Below are 27,718 nucleotides of genomic sequence, written 5' to 3' on the forward strand. Positions count from 1 at the left end.
GTATCACTAAATTCCCACAAGACAAGCTTACTTAAGTCACAAGCATTCTTTATAGAATCAATATATTGTAACAGATTTTATACAAGTTATAGTCTACAAAACTGTTTGCATTTTAAAATTATTTGAAGTTTTTTATATCACTTCTATCATCACAAGGCAGCTACTTTCAAAGTATTGCACTACAAATAATCAGTATGGTGAAGTGCTTGCAGAAACACCTCAGAGATGCTGAGCAGGATATGGCATCTGTATCACCTTTCAGAAAAGCTGACACAAGTTATAGGTGCATCCCTTCATTTACTTTCTTTAGGCTTGTCCTCAAAAAACAGTCTGCATATAGGCCGTTCCCACTAAGGTGCTCCACCACTACTATAAGCACATTTTGTTTTTAAAATTTTATTTCCTCTAGGATACAAACTTCATTTCTTATAAGATATAAATTTTTTTCTATTTAGATACAAACTGGGATTGCTCAAAAACTCAGAGATGTACATACCAACACAACCCCAAACTGAAGGAATGAGGAGTCTCAGCAAGGAGGAAGTACAGATAAGCAGGCTACCACATTTGCTGTCCTGCAATATCCTTTAACTGCAAAGCAGGATGTATGACAAACTACTTTCAGTAGCAACAGAAACATCAAATTTATAAAAAGTCTAAACAGAGCACATTCACTAAAGGAATTTCAGACCCTTGTAGTCTGTGCTATCTCCTTCAAACCTGATGTATGATCCCCAAAGAACAACACAGAAGAGCTAACTAGGAACTCCGTCATCATGGCCTTCCTTAATTAGTTTAAATCAAGCTACCTGCCTCAAATTAATTTGTTGCTGAATTAAAGTAACATTGATAGCAGCCTGCCCTTCTGAGCAGGCTTATTTAGAAAAAAACTAAGAACAAACCCACAATCAAACAACAGCTGAAGTTTTTTATACAGGAGTTAAAAATTAAGGGCAACTCTCCTTTAGTCTCTTCTGGCTCAAGGAATCTCTTCCAGAAGAAAATTATTTTTCTATCAGATTCTTTTGGTATATTCTACCCCAAGAAATCAATGCTAGTCCATAAAATCATTAAAGTATGCCAAGTCAGTTCAAGTGGTTTGGGGTTATGACAATTTGGTGTTGTCATCTGCTATAATAATCAGAGAAACATAAAAACATTAACCAGTGCCTCACGTGCTCCAGTGTATATTTTGCTAAAAGAGATACAGAACAGTTTGCTTAGCTATCTTCAGGTATTTCTTTAGATTATGTTATTTTTGCTACCTTCTTCCTAGGGATCTAACAGAAAAAGAAAATAAAAGCCCAATAGAGCTGGATCTGGATTTACTGATGGTCTTCCAAATTCAGTATCGCCATGTCAGCAGTTGCACTCTTTTCCAATTCTAGTGCATATGGGTTATATTCTTCTTCAAGCTTTCTCTTCCAGACTTTAACTAGGGAATTTTGGGGGAAAAAAAACCAAAACAAAACAAAGAAAAAACAACAATCAACATGTTACCATGTAATACTTGAGAAAAAACTTAAAATGAAAAGTCAACCCTGATTTTTAACTTCCCCTTCAAAATAAGTGCTGAGATCAGCTGACACACAGGCATGCTGGCATTTACCTTATGCAACATCAGATGACACACAAAAGAATAACTTAAGAGTGATGGGGTCCACTGAGCTCCTTGTGTCCAACACTCTATTCAAGTAAGCCTAACCCTGAAGGTGGTTCCAACTTTAAAAAAACAGTAAGTTTTTAAAACTTTCTTCCTGCAATACATTGCATTGTCTGTTGACTTAAGAACAGAGCTGGAGGAAAATGTTTCTACAAATGAGTGCTTGTGGACAGGAAGATGCATTGCAAATAGGCTTCAATACAAAAGTTAGTCTACCATAGTCACAGAGTATGGACATCCACAAATAATCTTAAAAGGGTTTTTTAAACAAATAGAAATATTAATAGGAGCTCTGCTAAGCCTCCTTAAGCAAAGCAATGTGTACTGCTTGCCATTTGTGGATTTCAGGGAGGAACTTTCTTGAATACTTTCTCAGTAAAAACTAACTTCAGATTTATAAAAAACCCTAAGAATTCACCCCCACTTTCTCTCCTTACTAATGACTACAGCAGAAATCATTTGTTTCAGTGAAAATCACAGAACTGATGAACACTATGAATGAAAATGGAACGAAATGCAAGTCAGTAAATACTTACTGTAATTTGGTACATCCTCATCTGAGTCCTTGGAAGATGTTTTACAAGTTTCTAACAAGCCATTTTTTTCAGATTCAGGAGTTAAGATGCTGGGTTGGGTTTCTCTTAGTCCTGCTTTAGCTTCTTCCTCTAAAGCTGCTATCATGTCTTTGTAGGCCTTCCTAGCCTCTGTTGTCAGCTGTACCATTCTATGAAAATGGTCCTATGGCAATATAAAATAGAAGAGTTTAAATAATGCAGTAAGTTTTAACAACTCCTTGAAAATCTAATGAGTATTCCTTATTCAGAATGTGTAGGTTCATGTACAAAAGTTGAGCAGCTTAGTATGTATGAAGACATGAAAGACACAGCATTTCTCAGGATTTATAAAAACAGCAGCTCTCTTGAAAAATATCATTGAGGAAGATAAAGAGAAAGAGGATGTCAGGAAAAGACAGCAAGAGTAATTTTTTTTAACAGTGCTGACTGTCCTGTACTTCTAAAATCAGTTTTTCATATAAGCTATGTATATGACCTGTGATGAAGAGTCTAAGTCTGCAAAAGCAAAACAAACAAAAAACCCCTTAAAAATCACAGTATTTTCATCTCCTCTTCCAAGTAAAAAGTGAAGCTTTTTGAACTAACACATGAGGTGACTTATGTCAGCTTACCTGAGCCCCATCATAACTGAAAATTCCCACCACACTCACAGGCACCGCTTTGTTCACACAGCGGCCCAGGGCCTTGCGATTAAGGGCAAAAACAAACGGGATATTCTGCTCACAGGCACAGTCAATAATGTTGTGTAGGGTCTCGTCCAGCCCACCTGCAGCAGACAACACAATCAGGCTGATTGCAGCTAAAGAACCACACTGTTAACATATGGCTAAAAATATACCAAGATTATGGGTGCATTCTGAAACTACACCTTATAGGGGAGAAACAGAGATCACAATAGTAACAGAGATCACAATAGTAATAGTAAAGGACAACTTGACATTTTTTTTCTTAATTCTTAGTTAGTATTTATTTTAGACTGCTTCTATTCCATATTTTATATATGGAATAGTATATATGCACTATATATGCAGTACAATCTAATCTAGTGTCAAAAAAGACTCAGCTGCTAAGGAATTATTTAAATGACAATAATTACAACAGTTACAAGAAATTAATGCCAAGAATGATAACTTTTAGGAAACTAGTGATTTATTGTCAGTCTGTGTTCTAAGGGAGATTGATAGAGTGGGACTCCTTGTGATGGCAGAGCTGGCATCAGCAGCCTTTGGATTGTCTCAGCTGTGCAGTGCAATTTTTTGTGCAGCAGCACAGCAAATCAGTAACTAAAGAGACCTAATCTCAGGTAACTTCTCCGACCCCAGATAGTCCTGACTCAGCTCACAGTTCAGCTGCACAGCAGTAAACAATCTGAGCAAGGAAGGCAACTTTATATGGCTGGCTTTCAGAGGATATTCAAATAAATTCCTCCAGTAATAATAATATTGCTGTCAATATACTGAACCTTCTTTTATTTCATTTCTTTTATTAAACAGATTTTTTTTTTTTTTTTTGTTAAGAACTTACCCTTTGACTGAATCTTTTCACAGTTAGGAGAGATGATGACACACTTCAGTTTTTTCAGCTTCAGATGTTTCAGAACTTCTCTAAGACCCATAACAAGCCTGCGTTTTATCTTGGCCTTTACTGGGTCTTTCTGATACAAGCGATCTTGGAAACGAACCAGTTCTTTTAAGAGATCTGTCACACAACTGTCAACTTCTTTACTAAGTACCTGGCTGCAGTAACTAGAAAAAAGGAGCAATCAAATGCTACATTCACTAAAATTACAAATATGTAACATTTAAATATGTAATACATTAAATATACATTTAAAATTCTATTCTATGTCTTTGTATTTTTTTCTGTTTCTGCTCCAAACACACTTGTTATATACACAAAAACAAAAATTTACTTCTTTTTAGTGTCTGGAAACTTGAGAGGAAGAAGTTTTGTTCCTTGTGTTACCTGACTTCCTAATCAAACTATATTAAAAATACATATATACATGTACAATAAACCTATCCATCTGTATCTATATGTAAATATATATTTTATTCCAAGAAATAGGTATGTGTATATATTTTTCTACTGAAGCATTTTTCTGAGGGCATTTATTTTGACATTTATAAATTAAATTATAGCAACCAAAGTACAAAATTCTAACTTATTTCTGTAAGTTCAAGGCTATGTGTACCAAACACAGAAAACTGGATCACATTCCTCCTCCCTACATTCATGTCTGTTATCCTTTTTCACGTATCTGACTATGGCTTTGTGGTGTTCATAAGGAAAGGATACAAAACAATGTAATTCACTCTCCTAGTACACTCTGGGGAAGATCAAAGTCAAGACTTATTTCACCCCACCCCACTTTTACACAAAGAATGTTCTGGTGAAGAAGGGTATCAAAGAGAAAAACTGAAGATGTATCAACTGCATTGTCAACAGAAAGATGTGCCAGTGGCAAATTCACATATAAAGATAGAGAAGAGATCACAACACCTATCCTGATTCTTAGAGATACAATTATTTCTGTATTTTATTTAGGTTTCAAGAATTTTTACTTACTATTTCCTATTGGTTTCACTAAGTCTTGAAGACAGATCTACTGGAACACTAAAAAACCTGATCTAAAGAAAATAATCTAAGCTTTGCTGAATGCTCTGTAAACTGAGTTGTCCTTCATATATTCAACCCAAACTGTGCTCTCAGTAAAACACTGTTACATAGACACAAATTAAGCAATTTTTGTTGCAATTAGAAGTTAAATTAAGAATTAACACAGCAGGAATGTCTGTTTCACTATTTACCACTACTATGACATGAACTGCAAAAAAACTCAAAAAACTGTTTCAAGCTCTCATAACTGGATCTCTGACCTCTTCACACATAGTAATGACTATTTCTTTTTTATAAAGAAATGTGTATACACATCATCCTAAACATTTAGCTGAAACTCCTCTCAATAACTCATTAATATTACCTTTATTTCTTTGCCCAGCCTCAACATAATGTCATCTAGTTTCTTTACATTTTTGCCATTTGGTCTGACAGTAGAAAACCAAACTACAACTAAAAATACTATTTAAGAAAGAAAGTAGCACACCTTATTTGAGCTGTTACCCCATTATTTAATATAAATAATATATTTATATATTATACAGCAGCTTCTTTTCTTTCCTTAGACTCTAGCAAATTTGGTTTTTTTTTCCTTCAAGGAATAAGCATTTTCAAGTCAGAATCACAAAACACACTAAGCTTATAATTTCTTTGTATGGCAGCTTACAGAAAGACTGAAAAAAAAAAATTTAGAGCCTTTGGTCTAAACTCCAGTTAGTTTTGCAGAGAATGCAACTGGATTACCTTATTTGAAAAACTGTGGTACTGTGCAAAATGAGCCATCAATAAATACAATCAATACTTACTCTCTAAAATTCCTGCTGTGGATTTTTGGAAGAGTGGTAGTTAGCTGCTTTGTAGTCACAGAACCTTCTTTAGATTCCTTGATCCCCGTGTGCTCTGGAAACCCTTCAGCAACTTGAGCTTCTGGAACAGCTACCATGTAAATCAAGATATTTTCATTGAAAAGACAGCCCAAAAAGCCTTGCAAAGAAATTAATCTGTCAAGCATGTATGGAAGAGTCACTACTTTAGTATTAGAACAGTCTGTGGTAGTAGGGAAACAGGTGGAACTTTTTTTTTTAAAATTTCATAGGGCTTTTTTCTCATTTCAAACCTCACTATTTGCCAGAGGTAGGTGGGAACTCTCCTTAAAAGATATCATAAAACCACCAAGCAGAGAAGTGTAGAACAGTAATCAGAATCCCTAATTCTGACTTCCAGCTTTAGCCCTCTTTACAGTCAAGATAAGCCTGAGATGATCTCAGAAAACTCTGAGGCTGCAGCCTTCATTTGGCAGTATTTAGTACTTGTTTCCAAAAGTACTAAATGTGCTAAAATTTCCAGCTACATACTGTATTACAGGTTCCCTCAAAACATACCTGCTTGACTCTCTGGTAGAAGTGCTGCATTTTCAGTAACATTTCCTTCTGTCTGACAAATGTTATCTTCATCTTTCAGTGCTGCTTTCTGTTCTAACAGGTGCTGCTGTTTTCTTTGTTCTCTTTCTTTCAGAATAATCTAAGAATATGTATCAAAACCAAACCAATTTGATGTCATGCAGATAACAAAGCATTACTCTTACACATATTTACACAAAAACCATTTTTAAGAAGTTCAGCACTAGCATCTGAAATTTACAACCTTTACTTTCTATTTTCACATAAAAAGAAGGAAAGATAATTCCTGAATTGATGTAGGAAAGGACTTTTACCTTGATTAACCATATATGGGTGGAGAAAATATTTACTAGGGATAAACTACAAGGACAGAACTAAAGTTAAAAAAATCCTCTGTACAGAAGATGTGACAGGAAGCAAAATGAATGGGCAAAGAGGGAAGATACAACAGACATGACCAGTTGGACCTAACACCTGTTGCTGCAGAATCTGCTGGAGTTCTGGCTTGGAGGAGCACAGAAACATTAAATAGGACCTCTGTTTGATCCATTTTCCCCAGTTCTGCAAATAAGGTCATCTTTACCAAACCAAGTACTGTTTCTTTCCATGTCTCCCTGTACCAGTGATGTTTGGACACTTTTGCAGTGGCATTTTGTCCTTGATTCAGTGGAGAGCGTGTATTTTTTGGGAATTTGTATAAGCCATTTAGCAAGACTACCCTCTTTGAAACCAAGCAAAGCTTAAACTGAATTCAGACAAGTGGACACTGAAATGCAGATCTCCATATGAGCGGGCTTAACAGACTCCCAGACTAATATATTATCTTATAGTTTACTATTTAAGGTAAAAAAAAAAAAAAAAAAAAAAAAAAGAGGACCTTTTTAAGAGGTGTTGGTCTCTTTGCTTTAGGTACTTCTCTCTGTTTCCCTTTCTTTACCAAAGGAGCACTGGAATCCAAGGGATTATGAGGCATCTTTCCTTGGTTTAAACGGTGACTCCTTGTGGCGGTAGCAGGGTCTTTAGACAGCATTGGTACAGCACCACCAACTGAGATTTAAGAAGAAATTTGCATCAGACAACTAAACTGAATACCAGAATTAGAATCCACCTTCAAGTTTAAGACTGGTATACAATAAACAATATTAAAATTGTGTTGTGTTGCTATTAAGAATATTTACAGGCAATCATGTATAATTGAACAATGTTATTTTTAAAAGATACTCCTTACAAAAGACTGCTGTGTCTCCTACTTCTATTATACCTCTGGAATCACAACCTCTGGTCAAAAGCAGAATTTGACCAAACATTGCAGTCCAAGCTACCTTCAACACCACACCATGCTGCCCTGGTAAACCTTCAGGAATTTGTGTGTTTCATGGTGGTGGCACTTCCTCCACCACAGATTCCATACTGGGTTAAGATAAATACTGAGTAGCAGTATTACAGATTTTAGATTTACTTGCTGTAAATAAATGTAAGCATTTATTTACATTTATGTACCTTTTGTTACACCTTAAGGAAGCTAGATGAAAATCACTTGCAAATGGGTCATGAGTACTGCAAAGCTACAGCTAAGTCTCTTTTGCTTAACCTGAAAAGCTCGCTGAAGATGTCCACTTTACTTGCATTTTTTCAGAAGGTTTAGAGCACAGGAGCTTTAAATGACTGGACAAATGACTAAACCTGGATCTTCCACACCATGACCTCACACCAAATAAACTACTCTCCCTCCCTATCAGTAGGAACTGCCATATCCTGTAGAGCACTTGGTCAAACTTCACTTACTTACAATATAAATCAGTTCACATTAGCAAGTCAATGAAGAGGATGACTAAGTAAGTATCAGTGGAACCAGCCTGACACTTCCTTCTGTGACTCAGGCAACCTCTCTCCTCTAAATACACGAAAATATTCTGGCAGCTTGTCTTAAGCCATCCTAATTTACTGCTTCCACAGTATTTATATGCAGATCCTCCCACATCACATGCAGTACTCTTACTGTAAACAGTTTACATCATAAAACTGCTACACTGATGTTTCTTTTTCGACTCTGTGTACTAAAGGCAAACTGAGAACATTGCCAAGGATGTGCAGCATAGGTGGCTACAAAAACTGAAGCTGGATTTGCAGCAATAATTATGCATACACCCAGTAGTTATATATTTCCTTAAAGTGTACATCACCATTTCAAGTTCACAGTTTTCATGTTCCTAAACTTGATGACTTTACCAGTATTATCTACAATGTGAAGTAGTAACTGGAATAAAAACAACTGTCTGTGGTCATGCTCCTTTCCATTCTTGTTCACTGTCCTGTTCTTGGTAACAGAGGTCAGCATGATGCCACTCTGCAAAGCTGTACTTTGGTACACACCAAATCCATGGTATGTACTGAACATTAAGACAGTATAAAGCTAAAGTAACATCTGCCTTATGCTTTCAGGATACAAACATAACACACCAACTTCTCTTTGGCAGCAGATTCAGGCACAGGAAACTTAGTATTAGAAAACAGGTATTTTGACCCATACCTTTGTGGCCCACCATCAATCCATGTACTGCATAGCGTTATACAAAAAAACTGGTTGTTAGCACCTCTGCAGAATTAAGTCTGACTGACCCAAATGAAAATAAAAGGAGATCAACTGAAAAAAAAACTTCAAAAAGCATCTCACAAGTTCCCTCAGCTTGGTGAAGCAAAATCTCATCGATGCTTAGTATCCTGAGCTTCATATTTAAAATCTCAGCTATTACATTAAGTATTGTGAGATAAAATCTCTTGTGATTAGATCTTTTTCTGAAATAATTACTAAAAAAATCTTTATTGAAATAAAGGAAATTTTACTGTCATTGAATGCTACCAAATATCATGGTTCTTTTTGCAAAATATACTACAGCATAATTAAGATTAAATTTTGACCTATAATGAGAAAGGCAACGAGCTGCTTTTTCTGCTTCCTGGTTATACATTCTAAAGGACTGAAAGATCCTTTCCATTAACAAAACTATTATTATGTTAACATCACAATTATTTCAAAATTAAGAGGTATAGCAGAACTCATCCTTTGGCTTGGGCTGCCTGACTCTCATATAACCTCTGTGCTTGCAAAGGAACTTTTCCAATCAAGTCGCAGCTCCATGATTTCCAGCATGAGAGGAAATTTAAGAAAGCCTTTGTTACTGTTTAGCCCCTTCTTGCCTGTTCAGATCAGAATAACACACACGCATAAGGGAGAGCAAAAACCTCCACAAACATTGGTACTTCTGTCAAAGCAACATTTCAATCACACCTCTAATTTATACAAGGCACTCTTTCACAAATCAGTGTCTTTAAGATATTTCCTTCCATAAGTCTTCTGTCAGACAATTCAGACTGCCATGCTTTTTAAATTTCTTTTTAAAGAACCTTCATTTTCTCTCGTATCTGGTGAACTGTGTTCTTGCCTGCATAGAGATCATCACAGATCAGAAATCAGACTACTTTCAATGTCTGAATACTTAAAAACAGATTAAGGTAAAATGACGGAAATTTCATAGTAACCAATACCTGAAAATACCACAGGTTTAGGAGACTGTTTTGACTTCTCTGTTTGCTGCTTCTGCTCCAAGACTGCAAGCATGCCACCCAAATCCAACTGCACTGGAATTTGACTCTTCTTACCACTGCTTCTGGATGTTTCCTGAAAAGGTTCAGCACCAGTTAGTAACATCAGACTGTAAAGACCCTCATTTTTTATGGTATAATACACTCTTTTGCTATCTTTATCCACAATACTCCTGATCTTTAATGTCATTCAATGACCTTCAAATAAACATCAACTTTAACGTCAAAATATATTAAAAAAATCAGAAACAGTTCAGGTAACTTTTAAAAAGGCTACTGCAACAGAGCATAAAAATATAAAGTCTTCAATAAAGGAAGGCCTTTATGTCAGGGTCCCACTTTGGTCAGACTATCATCTATCTTTGAAAGAGATAAAAGGCACATCAGAATTTAAAGCTTTCTTAAAAGTATAGAAAAACTACTGTGGTTCTTCCAGAGTATGTGACTGCAACACACACAAATCATTATCTCCAACATCTCACTAAAAAGAAAGGCCATCATCCTTGCACCAGCTCCTCATAAGCACTCATCTTTCTCTCCACTTTGAAGAGAATGCAAAATCCGTGATCCATATTTCATACAGCAGAAAATAAAAAGAATAAAAATGAATAGTGTGGTGAAGACTATGAACAAGCTACCACAGCAAAACATGAAAAGGAAATGACTGCCAGATTTGGCACTTCTATAAGTCTTATCTGGGGGAATCAATTAATTGTAATTTCTGTTATAACAGGGTTACAGAACATGACCTCCTCAGTCTTTAACTGGGATCTCAACCTTGCATCAGAGCTGTGCCAGAACCTAGTCACCAACAGGAAACTACTTCCTGACCTCACTTGTTTCTGCATATTTCTCCTCCTTGCCCCAAGATAAGGGGATCTCCTTGCCTACCTGTTCTGTCAGAACCACTTTTAGGAGGTTCTCTGTCCCTTACGACAATCAGTTTGGACTGGATTTATGCCATGATCAAGTCAAATAGGTGAAAGAAAAATTCCTGATACCTGAAACCCACAGATAATAATGAAAAGTTTGTATTTTTCCTTAAACACTGTATCAAATCCTGGAGGTTGGCAATTACTACCAGTGATTACTTCTAATTAGAGATTAGAAGAGTGACCATGTCACTTAACTCAAAGTATGAGTGCAGAATCCCAGACGAGCATGGGTCATGAGTCATGAGCCTATTTAAATAGGCTCATTTCCTTTGTCTACTTGAGTTGTGAACTTCTCTTCAACATGAATTCACTTACCTGAGTTTTCTTTCTTTCTACTAATACAGAAGATGAAGCTTGTTTTCCTGACAGTCCATCTACCTTGGGAGTTTCATCCAGAGAGGGAGACTGAATATCACAAGGTTCTTCAGAGAGATGGATCTTAGGAATTTAAAGACAAAAGGTGACAGGGAAGAAGAAAAGATATATAAAAACAAGACACATGGAAAAGGGTGAAGATGATAATAAATTCAAAACAAGTGCACCTTCAGCATGTCTGTACACCAAGATGAGTAGACTCTACGGAATTCCTACAAGGAAGGGATGCCATCCAGAATGATGGATGGCATTCTTGACAGGCTTGAGGGGTGTGCCTTTGTGAAACTCATAAAGTTCAGCAAGGCCAAGTGCAAGGTGCTGTACCTGTGTCGAGGTGACCCCCAGTACCAGCACAGCTGGGGATGAACAGATGGAGAGCAGCCCAGCCCAGGACTTGGGGGGTGTGGGTGGGTGAGAGGCTGGACATGACCCAGCCATGGGCACTCCCAGCCCAGAAAGCCAAACGTGTCCTGGGCTGTGTATAAAGAAGCGTGGCACATGAATTGAGAGGAGTAATTCTCTCCCTCTACTCTGCTTGTGTGCCCCTACTGGAGTATTGTGTCCAGGGATCCCAAGCACAAGAAAGACATGGACATGTTACAGCAGGGCCAGAGGTGGGCCACAGAAATGATCAGAGGGCTGGAACACCTCTCTAACGATAAAAGGTGTAGAGAGTTGAGGCTATTCAGCCTGGGAAAGAGAAGGTTCTGGGAAGACCATACGTGGCCTTCTAGAAGGGTGACCATTTACTGGCACTCAATCACACTCATGGGCCTTCTCTCTTCAGATTTGGAAGAAAAAACTAGCAAGGCAGCTTCATGTTCAAGTATCTGTTACAGGCATATGAACAGCCTAATGATCACGTCTCTAAAGTTTATGTAAGCTTTGAGGGGTTATATCCCACTTATGCCTACAAAGCCAAGGAGTTGCTTTCATCTGAGCTGCCTGTGCGTACAGCATCTTTTTGTGCAATAAATCTTTTTTAAGCAACTGCTGGGCCTTTTGCTACTCACTCCTCCTTGCAAAGCTACTTACTGCCTCAATCAAAGCAAACAACAGTTTTGTTTTCTTGTGTTTTGCAGGTTTTTTAAACCAGAAAAATTCACAGGGAAATAAAGCCAAGGACCAAAATTTTTAGTAGCAAAAGTCATTTCAAAGCAACTGAAATCTGGAATTTTACCATTATTATTTATGCTACTTACTTTCACAGAACAACCACATTTTCAATCCTTGTCATTTATGTTTAGGATTCACCCACATACTGAATGTGGTTCCAAATAACTTCTTAAGATTTATTTCACTCATGTAAAAAAAACCTCAAAAAAGCCAAACAACTTGGATTCATAATTGACATTTGATTCACATAATGTCCCAAGATTACTTACTTCAGACTGCTTTCTGACTGCAGATGTAAAGGATGACTTCTGAGGTCCTACCCTGTTTCTCCTATCAGAAGCAGCTGCCAGATGAGGAAACTCCTCAACATCCTAAACAAATAAATCGGATGATGATTTCATAAGAACAATCAAGTCTGTATTTTCAAAACTTTTTCCTACACTCCAACAATTTTCTCCCTGCTTATCAAACATTTATCATAATTTGTTTCACTGTACAAAAATTCAGAAGCCAAGGGTAGTGCCACCAACTATGACAAGTACAACAATGGTTAAATCTTCTATGCAGCAGCTAATTCAGGGCTGAAACAGCTTGTAACAGAAACACTTCCAAAAGCAGCTTGTTATGGCTGTCAGTTGATAGAAATCATTAGAGGTAAACAGCTCCTAAAGGAGTGTTTTTCAACTCATTTAAAAACCTTGCAAACAACTTCCCTCTTCTTCCAGTACAGTCTCCAGCCGTGCAATTCTGTCTTAAACATGTGAGTGGTGAAGAACAGAACAGGCAGTATGTACTACAGTAAAGAAATAAACATAGAAATTACTCAAATGATTATGGCTTACACACAAGAGCAAGTTTTATTAGCAGAGGATCCATTCTGCAGAATCTGGGTTATCAAGTGCAGACAGGCTGAGGTTTGGCCTATACTCATCACCCTATACCCACTGCCTCCATCACAATGATCCCAATCCATCAGCTAGGTTTCTGCTTCTCCTCCCACTTTCTGAGAGGCCTTTTTAGCTGTGATACAGTACCACTGAACACACCAAGACTTCTTCCAGCCTGAAAGGCTTTATTCAAACACCCAAGCTAGGAAGCTTTAGCACAAGGACTGACACTCTTCAATGAAATAATTTTAAATAAGCCTGCAAGTAAGCCAAAAAGCAACAGCAAGGAAGTGAAAAAATATTTCATAAATACACTCTTTTCAGCTTAGAAGATTTAAATAGGTCTGTCCAATCACTTCTGAAATGCAAACAGATTTCTGACATTTGCAACATCCTGTAGCAAACTGAATAATTAAAATGTAGCACTCAGTGAGAGGTTACACCTCCCTCTATTTGTTCTTACCATCTGTAAGAACATTAAACACTAGGAGAAAGGTCAAGTAACTTCCTTTTTATTTTCTGGCCACTGCTATATTGACATTTAGTCATCTCTTGTGCATATTGAGAAGTCCTAATTTTGTTCAGTCTTGCCTCCCACAGAAATTGCTTCATACCTTTGATTATTTTTGGAGCTTTTTGTCTTTCTTTTTTAGTTGAAATACGTGTACTTTTTAAGGAGTGGGGGAACATAAAAAAACAAAATCTACACTATATTTAGATCAGATGTGTCCTGAAATTCTGTATTGTCATAATCCATTTTCCTTTTTACTTTCCTAGTAATTCCCAGCACCATTTACATGTCTGACTAGTACTACTAGCACTGACCTGATTATCAATAGCAGCTCCAATATTAACTCAAGGAAGGTATTGGGGTCAGGACCTACCAATGTGTATGAAATTACAGCATTGGTTTTCTCCAGATGTATCCATTTACGCTTATTAGCCGTGTCTATAAATGACTGACCTATATAAAACTAGAGAGCAATCCAATATATGGCTCTGTTGAGCTGCTGCACATAAAAATATCCTTCTAAAAACCTCCTGGGTGCCCAGAAGCTCCATGTGTGTCATCTCTTTGTGGTTTATTTCAAGAGCATCATACAAGCGTCTCACCCATTTCTCAAACTGAGGAGGACTCAAGCATTCCCAGCAAACCAGGAAGGTCAGAAAGCCTTCCCTCACTGCCACAACAGATGCTGCATCCACAACACAGATTTCAGTACAACGTGTATGTCCTGTTCCATGGTTCTATGCAATTTTTTTCCAATTTTGACTTCAACAGTCCCAGTTCCATTCTGCTATTTTCCTTGACTTCTGCCATTCTCTTTCAGTTTAGAATGCCAATTCATAGCATACAGTGTTTGGGAGCACATAGCAAAAATGGGGATGTTCTCCTGAAGAACCAGCAGATCTTTGGTTTTACCCATAATCCTCTGACAAAGAGGTCTGGTAATACTCATTTTTTGCGCCATTCCTGGACAAGGAACCACATAATGAAACCACATAGACACTGCTCTGCTTCATGCTCCACACTGAAATGTACAGAACAGAAGCCAGCCAGGAAGGCTTCTTTATGCTGTCATTTCAGAGACTGAGTATTATGCACACCAGATCAAACATGTAAATCAACACATGCACATGCTGTACAATATTAGGCCTACAATGAAGCACTGTTCAATCACATACCAGCAACACTCTTCTAGTGCAGGAGAGGCTCATGCCTTTGCAATACTGATACACAAAAGTATCAAAATACCAACATGCCTATTACAGTTACATGAATTCGGAAGGAAACTGAAAATCAGAAATGTAAACATTGTCAACTGTGTTACACAGAAATTGCTTCCAACTGTGAGACAACTAAACTAATACGTACCACAATAATTAAAACTGTAGCACACTGCAGCACCCAGTATTCTGTGTTCCTCAAGCAACAGTTGCTACAGAATATCCTAATTTAGGAAACTGTGCTCACCAAACATGTGGTAATTTAAAAACTGCAACAGTTTCCTACCAGTAACCTCAGACAAACATCTCAATTGAAAAAAAAAAATGCATTAACATCCTCTACAAACAGGATTTGAACTTAAAATTGTACAAATCTGTGTTAACACTTTGTCTTCTATTACACTCATAACACTTAAAAGAACAGCAACAAAAACTTATTCAGTTTACCTCAATCTTCGGTGGTTCCTGTACTGTGTTAGATTCACTTTGAGGTCTTTCTACATCAGTGGGTGACTTTAGTTTTTTCTTCTTTTTCTTCTTTTTTTTCTTCTTTTCTGACCCTTCTTCAGGCTCAGTTTCACTTGCAATATTTTTTGTTTCTGACTGCTGCAAAAGACCATGAGGCACAACCTTTAAAACCTTTTTCAGTATCACCTACTAAAATATATGCAACAACTGGCCTTACACTACTAAAGGATATCTTAATCAATCCAGGGTGGGAAATTAAGAGGATAAGGAAAATTCAGTATCTCTTAGAAATTCACAGCTACAGCAAAATTCTTCAGGTGCAGCATACTGCATTGTTATCAGAATGTATTGGTACTACTGGGATTTAATTAGGAAATATTAAGCCAAATATAGCAAGAGTTCTATGTTTCATGTCTTATTCTGAGGGTCAGGAATTTGAAAAAAAAGTCCAGCCTCAAAGTTGAAAATTCTTATTCCTAGGCTAGCACTGTCTTTTTGATATCCTCTGATTCTTTTCCATGACCAAAAAAATTCTAGTAAGAACAAGCTGACTTCATATCTTCTCCTTTTAAAAGTGGATACTGCAAAAACCCCAGGGAAAAAATGGCAATAAAGAGGCACAAACACAGTGATAGGCATTAGTTGAAAGCAGAGAATTCTCAAGTACCTTTGGTTCACTCTCTTGCTTCCCTTTGCCTCTGGAAAGACCTTCAGATGCTGGTGATGAAACAATTTTCTTTGGGGGCTGCAAAAGTACCGAGGCCCAAGACACATGTGGCTGAGCAGAGCCATCTGCAGGTGCTTCAGGAAATGACATTGGGAAAAAAGTAAACAAAAAGATTTCTCAAAAATAGTCCTCAAATACTCAAAAGGATTTGTAATTAATTAGTCAAGGCCTAGGAAATAAAGCAGAGCCATATTCTTTCCGAGGAAGGACTTGAATAAAACACACGTTTTACTTCTCCAGCAAGCTTTCCTGTATTTTATCTCCTCCATATAGTGCCCAACACTATATACATGAACAAAATTAACTGGTATTTGTAAATCTGTACTGTATCTTACTAACTCCACACTCCCATGCTGATCTGCAAAATACTGAAAATTCTGCTATGGTTATATACAAAACTCCTTTAATATTCCTCCTAGCCACCATGTAGCTTTCATGCACAAGGCCACATTGGTATTTTCACTTTCTGAAAACTTCACAGTGTTACAGGCATACGAAGCAGCTGAAATTCTTCCCAGTGTCCCTCACTGTACAAGAATGTCACTCCCTACCACTATCAGTGTTTTGAAAGACATTCTGAAAAACATAATTAATTTTGTAAATATTCCCAACATGAAGCAAAGATAGAACACAATCTAGATTTTTCTTAAGAATGAGAAAAACTATCCTTGAACAATAAAATAGCATAGTGGGTTTAGATGGCTAAATTTTGGTAACAGGGTGAGTTTGCAGTAGCTGCTGTGAAGAAATGGACATGGCCAGCCCCAGACTGCTCCAACACAGACAAATGGCCAGCCTCAGCTGGGCCCATCAGGAATGCTGATGGTGCCTATGTTTAGAAAGAGTGAAAAACATGTGCAGGAGTTAGAAGGTGGAATGGTAAGAAAAAACGTGAATGCAGCAGTCTAGTGAACAGCAAGGTCAGTGCAGAAGGAGGGGTAGGAGGTGCTCAGGCACTGGAACAGAGATTCCCCTACAGCCCCTGGTGCAGACCATGGTGAGGCAGCTGTGTCCCTGCAACCCTGCAGAAAAAGAAGTGGCAGAGTGGCCCCTGTTTCTCTGTGTCACTCAGAACACAGAGAAGATATTAGGAAGAAGACAGGGTTGGAGGAAAGTGGCTATGGTTTTGTTTTTGCTTCTCACCATCTGACCCTATTTTAATTGTCAATAAATTGTCAGTCTTTATCAAGTTGTGTCTGTTTTGTGTGGCAAGCAAGCAATCTCCCTGTCCTTATTTTGGTTCACTGTTGTATTGTGTTTTTATTTTGAAGGTTATTGTTAGATTTGTCCTTTTGGGCTTTTTCTCCCCCTGATTTTAGAGGGACACAGATCTTTGTTATTCAGTTGAGCCAGGTGTCGGTTTATCTTTTTGCTATTTAGCTACTTTTCTGCCAAGTTTCAAACCTCTTACTCCCACATCCAGTTGTTAACCCCTCCTGTCCCAAGCAGTTTTCCTCCTTTGTATTCCTTGCCTTGTGTTTCACCCACAGTTCTTACATGGTATCCTCGAGACCTGCCTCCCTTTATAAGCTGCTGTTTGCTCCCAGCTCCTTGCCTGGGACCCCGAGACTCAGACTCGGGGAGTGTAACATCAAATAAAGTAACCCAGTGCCACCCAGGCCCGTGCTGCTGCTGTGGTCCTTTTGTTCCGTGCTGCACCTCCCCCAGTAGCTGGAATTCTGCGGAGCCCCAAAACAGGGGGACTGTCGCCCCCCCACTGTCACCATCTAGTGGGGACTGCGACAGTTCACAGTTTTTATCTTATTTTCTTCTCCTGTGCTGCTGAGGAGGGAGAGCCAGAGAACAACTGTGTGGCAGTCTGACTGCCTGCCATGATCAACCCACCCACGGCTATTTTTTTCTCAAGGATAGGAATTGACTATAGTATTTAACAAAAATCTCCCATTATCAGATGACTTTAAAAGTTCCGGAATAACTTTATCTTTAGAAGGCTCTTCAAGGCATTACAGCAGATTAATCTGTCGTCTCTGAATCATTATTGAAGTTACTGGGACGATAAGGACCAGACTGTTCAGACTGGTGCACGTCTGTGCATGCACAGAGATCCAGAGAGAGGCACTCAGACAATTCAATCTTAATCTATGTGAGGCCTCCAAGACAGTCCTGATGAACAGAACTCTTTTCACATGAAACTAGCCATGTGATAGTTGTAGCAATTTGAAAAAGCTTTTCATCCCCACAGCCAGACAACAGGTAAACAACAACAACAAAAAACGGCCAAAACACCTCTTCCCCTCACAAACTCCCAAACAAAAGAACAAAGATAAAAACAGGGAGGTGTTTTGGCATAATGGTTCTCTTTACAGAAATAGCATTGGACATTGAGAAATTTTAGGTACATACTAAACTCTGAAATGTCAGCAATTTAAAACAAATCTGTATATAAAGCCTAATCAAATACGTCTCTCATTTATTCTTGCAAAAAATCTGCGTATGACTAAACAGATTTCCAATAACCAAAACCTGTTCTTTTTCTCACCTGAAACAACACGAGAGGCAACTACAGAAATATTTTCCCTTGAGTATCAATGACACAACAAAATTGGACTCAATATTGGAGCCAGTGATCTTCACTTTCCCCTGTGCTCAGTATTGGGGCCAGTCCTGTGTAATATATCAATGATCAGGATCAAGTCAACAAGTTCACAGATGACACCAAACTAGGCAGGAGTCTCATCTGTTAGGAAGGTAGGAAGGCTCTGCAGAGGGATCTGGACAGGCTGGATTGATGGGCAGAGGCCAACCGCATGAGGTTCAGCAAGCTGAAATGATAGGCTCTGTCCTTCAGATTGTCACGACAATCTCTGGTGCTACAGGCTTAGGGAAGAGCAGCAGGAAAGCTGCCCAGAAGAAAAGAACCTGGGGATGCTGGTGAACAGCAGCTGAACATGAACCAGAGTGCACCCAGGAGCCAAGAAGGCCAGTGGCATCCTGGCCTGTTTCAGTGTGGCCAGCAGGAGCAGGCCATTGGTACTTGGCACTGGTGAGGCCACACCTCGAAGGAGTCCAGTTCTGGGGCCCGGACATGGAGGTGCCAGAGCAAGTCCAAAGAACGGCAACAGAGCTGGGGAAGGGTCTGGAGCACAAGTCCTGTGAGGAGCAGCTGAGGTAGCTGGGGGTGTTTAGCCTAAAGAAAAGGCTCAGGGGAGACCTTATCACTCTCCACAACTACCTGAAAGGAGCGTTTAGCCAGGTGGGGGTTGGCCTCTTCTCCCAGGTAACAAGAGATAGGTCAAGGGGAAATGGCCTGATGTTTTACCAAGGTGGTTTTAGATTGGACATTTGGAAAAATTTCTTTACCAAAAGCATTATCAAGCACAGGATGGACAGCCCAGTGTAGTAGTTGATTTACTGTTCCTGGAGATATTAAACTGTGGAGACCTGGCACCTAAGGACATGGTTTAGTGGTGGACTTGGCAGTGTTAGTTATGATCTCTTCCAAATGAAATCATTCTTCAATTCTAAAATCTCAGCTGATGAAATATGAGCAAAAATGAGTGATAAATGGTCACCTCATTTGAAAGAATGTGATAGAGTGTTATTTCAGGGTTTTTGTCTTTTGTAATGAACTTGCTTCTAATTTTTTTTTTTTTTTTACTTTACACATCAACAGCTCCTTAGCACACTTTAGTTTTCCAAACTGCTGAGATACAAGCAGTCAAAAATGAAGGCAAATAGTTTTTGTTTGAAGAACTTACCCCTACCATCAAATGAAGAGGGAATTAAATTGGTTCCAGCTTCATCTGAAGCTTTTGGTGAAGCTTTGCTTTTTGCAGAAATATCTTCCTGCAAAATAGATGGTCAGGTAACATAAAAGGATTAAAATCACTGACCTAAACACAGCTAAACACAATAAACCACCATAAACTAAAAATTCTCAACCCATCTACAGATAAGGGCATAAGGACTTTTCTGGCCTTTTTGTTGCTTGTCTTAGTAGAACCATCATTTCAGCTCTATGGTATTACAAAATTTGAGCAGGTGTCTCTTCACAGCTGTACAAGCAAGATTATGCCTTCTTATATTTTACAAAAGCATCAAAACAATGATCTAACAATGAACATGAAATTATTTTGACATTTCATGTATGCTAAAAACAAATTCTATCATCAAACTCAAACAAATAATGGAAAATGACACTCAAGAATTAGCGGAAAGGTCTTTTTTCATTACAGACAGTTTTCTACTCAGAAGCATCAGAAATATTATTCTGTTTGGATACTTCAGAATCCTTAATCATTAATCACTACTGAAAACTTTGATTCAATATATATGACACACTGCTGAATACTTCAGTATTTTATTTACTAACAAACAGGGAGCCAAAGAAATAAAGAATAACATTCATATAATATTTCACATAATATTTCTTCCCCTTCTGGAATTTAGTTTTGTATTTTTAACCTTTAGCAGAAAGTAATTAAGTTCAACAGTGCAGACTTTTTTTAAAATGTGTGGAAACTATTGCATACTACTTAGAAGCTTACTTATTATTTCCAGGTGAAAGAGAAAACAGTAAGCCTCTAAGTACAGGAACATACGTGGTCCCTACAGGCAATCTAGACCATACCAGTACATATCTACATTTACTTTTGGTGGTATCTGGCTTTCTTCTATCTATGGGCAGCACGGACAAGGAAAGAACAGTAAGAAAGAATAGGAAACAGCAGGCACTGACACCACCACCTAGAAGAAGAGCCCTAAAACCTCTAGCTCTGAACTCCCTTGCTCACAAGGTATTTAAATAGGTATTAAACTGCCATACTGAATGAAAAATAACTGCATTAATAACGCTTGTACTTTTGTCAAGTTTTATTTTTACAAGTTCTGCAACATGGGTTAGCATGGGCTATCCTTGGTGTCCAGCAGAAGAGACATGTGAGGTTGACTAAGGACATAGTCTTACTTTCCTCCAAACTTACTGGTGTATTTTTATGGTGTACGTTCAGTATCTCACTGCTTCCCAAACTCTGCGACTTGTGGAAATCCAAAATGCTAGCTTCAAATGTGGGAACAGGATGAGACTCTGGTTTTGGAGTTTCAGTTGACTTCTTGTTTGTAGCTTTATTGAACCTGTCTAAATAAAGCATGTAAAGCCTAAGTAATTAAACTTGCCTGTGATCATTTCTAAGTATGTTTTACACACTAGTTAACATAACTACAGCAATCCCCATGAGGACTGTTGCTATGCACAGCTCATATTAAATAAAAAACCTAGCAATTATAATCAACATGCAAACACAGCACTGACTGAACAAGCAAGTACAAATTCAGATGCTCATTTTTTATACCAGTTTACATGAGTTTGTTCAATCAGGAAAGGACAGGTGACCACTCCTTCTCAAGAGAGTCACACAGAAAAGGGTATCTTTTTGCTTAAGTATTCTAGATTTAGAAATATAGTCACAAACTGCAGCATATTGCACGGACACCCATTCCACATCTATTCCATGTACTTGTAACCAAACAACATGTTTGTACCTGGCTTCACAGAATCTCTGCTGCATGTAGATGTCTGGAATAAAGTCCTGTTCACAATTCTGACAGAAGCTTCACCTCCATCATGCCTTTTCTTGTCCAGTTTTTTCTCATCTTCTTTTGATCTCCTCTGCTGCAAGTATTTGTAACACATTTAGTAAGTTTTACTGAAACTTCATAAAGCTGGCAAGTTTGCTGTGAGTTACAGTTAACCACCTCTGCATCTGGAGTTTGACCATAAAGTTAATAAAAAACAAATAGTTAGTATATCATAACCACTAGTAACCAATAAAAATGGGAATAGCCATTTAGAGATATGGTATTTAATTTCATCTACCTTGTTCCCTGTGCCATTTTTAGCATACATTATAGCCCAAGTAAGATGGATATACACATATGCTTCTAGACAACTGCATTTTTGCAATCTCATAAATCAGAAAATTTTCAATAGTTTAAAATTGTTTGATATTAAATCATCCAGTCTGATTTTCTAAAACAAAGTTTCTTCTAGAACAGGGCTAAAATTTGGAAAGCATGCCATCTTTTGACTAAACTACATATCATGGGCAAACTGTTTAAGACTGGTGTCAGAACATCAAAAAAACTTGGAGTAAAGTCGTTAGAGAAGACAGAACTATGTGATCCCTGTAAAGGACACACATTCACTCATTCTACACAGTCATGAAAATCTTACAGCTCTTCCACGAAATACAGTTTGGCAGAGCTGGGCTTAGAAATCAGCAAGCAAGGAACAAGCACCAGGTCTGCCTCTATGCAAACTATACTATACCAGCTTAGACAAATGGCTAAACTCAGATCACAGGATGCTGGACTAAATTCAGAGGACATTTGGCAGCAAAATTGTTTTCCCGGGTGGAAGGACAAGGCATTTCTTGATCTCCAAAGGCAAATTATTAAAGCGTTAGGACACATGATCAAACTAATGCAAAGCTGCAAGTATAAATCACTTCTCTGAAGTTCACAAAAGAATGTATGACAGGGAAAAATGACAAAAAGACTATAATAAACAGTACAAGGTCCCTACAAAGATCACAGAACTCCTCCCAGAAGCTTAACTAAGTTTTTTCATATTATATCACTTGTGCTAATGCTGAGCTCATCCTCTCCCGAGACAGTTTCAGCACATAATCCTCCTCTCAGCAAGAAAACGAATAATTTTAGGTGTCTAGACTTTGTACCTTATGCCTAATAAAGCATGCTTAGGACCTAGTCCTTACAACTCCTCTACACAGTCTTGATCACAGTGAAGTTACTTAGGTCTCCACCTAGGGAGTAAGGTGCAGCAAAAGGATGTGACTGCAGAACAGATCAGATGAAACTACTGGAAACAAAAGCAATTGTACAAATCTAAGAAACACAATGTCTAATCCCCAAGAGAAATGAGATTATAATACATTTATGTTTTTTCCCTTTTATATTTTGAGAGGTTTGTCTATTTTTTGTTTGAAAATACTTCAAAAGTTTCAGGAAATTTATCCCCAAACAGACAGAGACAAAAATGTCTAAGATGTTTACAGATAATCGGTATATTTCTGACTGAAAAATACTACATTTCTAACATGATCCTTTCTTCCCTCACCCTAGCAGCACAAGTTCCTCCTTTCTTGCGGATTGTCTTCAACCTGCAGCAAGTCCTGGAAATCCTTCAAAAACAGGTGTGGTCTTTGACTTATCAGTCAAACAGATGATTACAGATACCAGGTCTGTCTTAAGTCAGGTTAATGGAAGCTGCCACAGGGCTCAAAAAATAAGCCCTTCTCCCCTCCCCCCAAGCCCAAAGAGTGAAAAAAGAAAGCACAGCTCACAAATGAACGCCCCCCAACTCTGGATCATTCTTTCTGAGAGAAAAAAAAAATTTCCCCTCATGTTCCAAAAATAGTGCTTGAAAATTGTATTAATCTGAAGTGTACAATTTCACAAACTTTTTGGTATTCTGAAGCTGGGGACACTATACTACTATCTGCTTCAAAGGTCATTGATGATCACTACAAGAAAGAGTGATGATTCACTTTAAAATTATGAACCGAACATTTATAAAGATTGATTTAAAGTAAGAATTTAATATTAATTTTTAAGAAAACACAAATTTGCTCACCTTTGAAAGACTCTTACTTTCTTGTCTGACTGGATATGTTTGCTCAGCAGATTCACTGACTATTCCTGAACGATTATAGTGTGTTGAGTTGTTTGACTGATACTGTGAGCCAGCTACTGGATACACATTTGCAACAACATCAGGTGAGAAAGAGCAGCTGGAGTATTCACGGAAGGCAGGATTTCCCAGAACACTATGTGATGGATATTGAGAAAGAAATGAAAGTCATCCTAGGGCAAGTCTTCAGCACCTACTTGTTGCCTAGACAAACATATACCTTGTCTAAAGAATTTGTTTAACAAGAAAGCTCTATTTCAAAAGAAAACTATTCCATGTTATTTCAATTAAGTATTTACTTACTGCTACAGACTTCTTTAAAAGCAATTAATTTTGTTTTGGGAAAACACGTAGTCAAGCAGGTATCTTAAAACACACGTTATCAATTTCCAAGTTTCAAAGCTAGTCTGCTTTGCAGTTACAGTTCTCACGCCTGTTTAAGATTACTGACATTCTTTGTGCTTATTTTCAGTAAGCTTTTTCTTGTGAAACAAACCAAAAACACAGTGTAAGGACATGACATGCATCACATACTTGACTGCAAAAAAAACCACATTAAAACCTGTCTTAAAATGACAATAACAAAGTGAAAGTATAACATTTATGGAGCATAAAACATGAATGAAATACAATGTAGAATTATAAAACAATGATTAACTGACCTGCATGTAACCATCACAATTTATGAAAACACAACATGTCTGGTGCATGCCTCTTTCCTTCAAATGTATGCTCAAAAATTCCCTTTCAATTTCCTTCTATATTTTGTCCAGAAAATACATAAGAGTCCAGACTTGATTAGGGAGAACAGAAATTTCTCAGTATCAGAAAGTTGCACTCAGTTTTTAAAGCTGCTCTCCATGAAGTTGCCAGCCTCAGAATTTTGTGTAGATAATGACAGAGAAACCTTCCCATCGGTACAAAAGACTTCAGATAACACACTTCATACTACCTGTTGCAATTCTGACAGAATGTAGTCAAAACACTGCTTATAATCAGTTAACAGACAAAGAAGAGATATACCAAATGAGACTCAAATATAACTATGTCTCAGTCCCAACAAGGCAGAACACTCATTAGAAGATTACTGTTGTCTGGGTTGTGGGGTGTTTTTATAGTAATTGATTTAATGCTAATGCTGTGGGCTTTCTCTAATGCACAGAACAGGCCATACTCACCTCAATGTTAAATTTCTAGTACAAATGAAAATAGGTTGAGAATACTAAGATTTCCTGTAGCATAAAACAATGGCCTATGATAATTGTGTTCACTAACGAATTTTTAAAGAAACACCATTAACTTTGTGGTAATTGTATAATCAATCCAATACTTAGGGGCCTAAGAAGCAATGAGAGAACTAGGTAACATATCAGATTCTTACAAGACTCAATTATTTCCTATTCTGCTATGTAGGCTTTTTTTCTAGTTTGCTCCTTTTAAAATACTTTTATAAGTCTACCACAAATACCATTCCTGGGCTCTAATAGAAAAATCCCAAAACTTTCAGAAACCAGTAGCATTTTTAGAAAAACTGCCTTTCTGGAGATGCACAGGTTGTGGAGAGAGATCTAGTAGAGACCCCATATACTAAATATTTTACAGGATGAGAAACCTTCTTGAAGAATCATTTTCCTTTGTGTACAACTACATCTACCTCAGCCTGGTTGCAACACAACCATTCTTTCATCCAAGGACTGGATCCAGCTCCTTCCAAAACACACAAAAACCAGACAAATCATTACAGAACACCAAATTCTTCTTAACACTCTGTAACAATACAGGCCCTTGTGAACAAAAGACGAGGTACCTGGTATACAGCCAGAGAATATAAATGTAAAAAACTAAATCATGAAGATAATGCAGAAGCATTTCTACAATTGGACTAACAATATATTGGAATCTTGACTTTTTAAGAGTACTCAACATCCAAATCCAGAAGGTTAAAATCCCCCAAGAAATAAGATTCAGAAAATATACATACTTATCCAAAGATGGTTCCTGAACAAATGGGTAGCATGTAGTTAAGTACCTAGGAAAGACACATGCTTCTGAGGGTTCTGACCATGCCACAGTTACCGCCGCATGCTTTGGAACAAATGGTTTGACCTCTGCTGACAACTTGATGCCCTGAGAAACAAAACGTTTTTTGGCTACATGCATTTGGAGATTAATGTTATTAAGTGAAAAACACTCAATATCGTGAACTAAACTCTCACTGGAAAGTGTTAGTTTGCTCTCTTCTACCAAAACATGCAAAACAACAAAGCTCACCAAAAGGAAATGGAGAAATAAAGTGAAAATAAAACTAAGGAATTTAAAGAAACATCTGACTGCTCTGTAAAGTCACTTAATACCCTCATTCATCATGAAACACTCACAAAGGTCAGTTATGTAAAGGACAGAAGCCTGCTTAAAACAAAATGCAGTAAATGCAAATATATGAATTTTCACTTCATATTTGAGCAGTATGAACTAAAATTCATAAATATACTAACACTACCGTTAATCAAACTCTGTAACATGTACGTTTGTAACATAAATGACTTTGTGCACACCTGTATTTTAAAGCTGAAATGATCATTTCATATTATAGCCTTCTTGTTTCTAGCACAACACAAATTTATTAAGACAAGCGTTCCATTTGTTCTGAATTACCATCGACTTAAACTGGGTATGTATATATGGAAGGACAATGAAATGAAACTCGAAGTATTTACTGCCATCAAAACACGCAGGAAGCAACGGCGACTGGAGCCTCATCACTAACCGAAACTAACCAGGTCATAGGTCCCTGTGCGCAACGCTACCACTACTGGTTAGAATCTGGTCACCCAGCCTTACAGTGTCTGGGATGTACACCTCTCCTTGCACCAGACCCTCCATTCTGAATGGGAAAAGGTTTTCACGCTTGAGCTCACTGGAAGTTAATGTCTGGAGTTGCCCATCCCAAACGGTGGGAAGCGAATCGCTGTGCTTCAAACTGAGCGACCCCTGCCCCACTGTTTTGACCTTCCAGAAGGACCCCTCCCCCAGTCCTGGATCAAAGGCTGATCCAAGGAGCGGTGGGAGTCTCCCTGCCCGGGGAACCGTATGGGCAACCGGAGCGCTCGGCCCAGGCTGGTGAACGGCCCCCGGGGCGGGGAGCGGCCCGAGGCGATCCGCCTCCAGACGGCTCCTGGAGAGCCGGGAAGGGGGCAGGGGACTGCAGGTGCTGCCGCCGCCCTTACCTCGCCGCCGCGGCCCGAGCGCGGCCGCCTCTCGGCCGACATGGCGCGGGGGGCGCGGCCCCGCTCCCGCCGCCCGGCCCGGCGCAGGGCGCGCCGCGATGACGCCGCGGCCCCGCCCCCCCGCGCTAATGGGGCGGTATGCGCGCGGCCGCTCCCGGCGCGGTCCGACGGGCCCCGTACGGGTCAGAGCGGCACCGGCAGCGTCAGGGGCCCTGCCGAGCCGCCTGGCCGATCCTGTCCCATAGGAGAAAGGACGGCACGGAATTAACAGGACTAGGGTGGTCACGTTCTGGAGAAAAGCATGACTGAAGCGGAGCTCGCCGAGATTATAAGTGAAGGTGCTTGGTTCAGACTTGGACAATCCTGGTCTAACCAGCCTGGTACAGACCAGCGCTTGGGACAGACATCTCTCGTTCTTTTTCTCACCACACTTCCCAGATTACTTGCTTGGTCTGTCTCCATGAGAGCTCGCATTACACAGGCGAAGCACGTACTTAACCCTGCTTGTGTTGGCCTTCCAAATTGTGCACAACCATAATGCAATTTGCCTTTGAAATGAACCCGTTACTCTTAAGAGTTACTCAATATACAGAACCACCTCCCACGAAGCCACAGTGATAATTTGGATGCAAGACGGGAAGAGCAGGCTAAAACCCCAGAGTAAAAATTAACTGGTATTGGCAAAGTTGAACAAAGGAGCCGAAAAAGCTCTTCAAAATTCTG

At 38.6% G+C, this 27,718-nt stretch overlaps 1 protein-coding gene across 5 annotated transcripts; it reads right to left on the reverse strand.

Moving 5' to 3' along the window:
• Window positions 1-31: 31 nt before the first annotated feature.
• Window positions 32-27,073, reverse strand: SECISBP2 (SECIS binding protein 2). Of its 5 annotated transcripts, none has more exons than XM_059873810.1 (18): window positions 26,996-27,073; window positions 25,750-25,895; window positions 23,712-23,904; window positions 21,599-21,728; window positions 21,040-21,194; window positions 19,816-19,903; window positions 16,037-16,170; window positions 15,349-15,507; window positions 12,556-12,657; window positions 11,111-11,233; window positions 9,804-9,936; window positions 7,135-7,304; window positions 6,240-6,378; window positions 5,664-5,793; window positions 3,763-3,983; window positions 2,850-3,004; window positions 2,200-2,401; window positions 32-1,435 (listed from the first exon to the last, which is right to left on the reverse strand). In XM_059873810.1, exons 1-18 carry the CDS (start codon window positions 27,035-27,037, stop codon window positions 1,326-1,328), a joined length of 2,532 nt encoding a protein of 843 aa, XP_059729793.1. In that variant the 5' UTR covers window positions 27,038-27,073; the 3' UTR covers window positions 32-1,325. The 5 variants fall into 5 exon arrangements, with proteins under 5 accessions (XP_059729793.1, XP_059729795.1, XP_059729794.1 ...); XM_059873812.1 differs by having other exon boundaries at window positions 25,798-25,895; window positions 26,996-27,071; XM_059873811.1 differs by having other exon boundaries at window positions 21,599-21,725; window positions 26,996-27,071.
• Window positions 27,074-27,718: the final 645 nt, after the last annotated feature.

This window comes from Haemorhous mexicanus, chromosome Z, assembly GCF_027477595.1.
Source record: "Haemorhous mexicanus isolate bHaeMex1 chromosome Z, bHaeMex1.pri, whole genome shotgun sequence".
Taxonomy (NCBI): Eukaryota; Metazoa; Chordata; class Aves; order Passeriformes; family Fringillidae; genus Haemorhous; species Haemorhous mexicanus.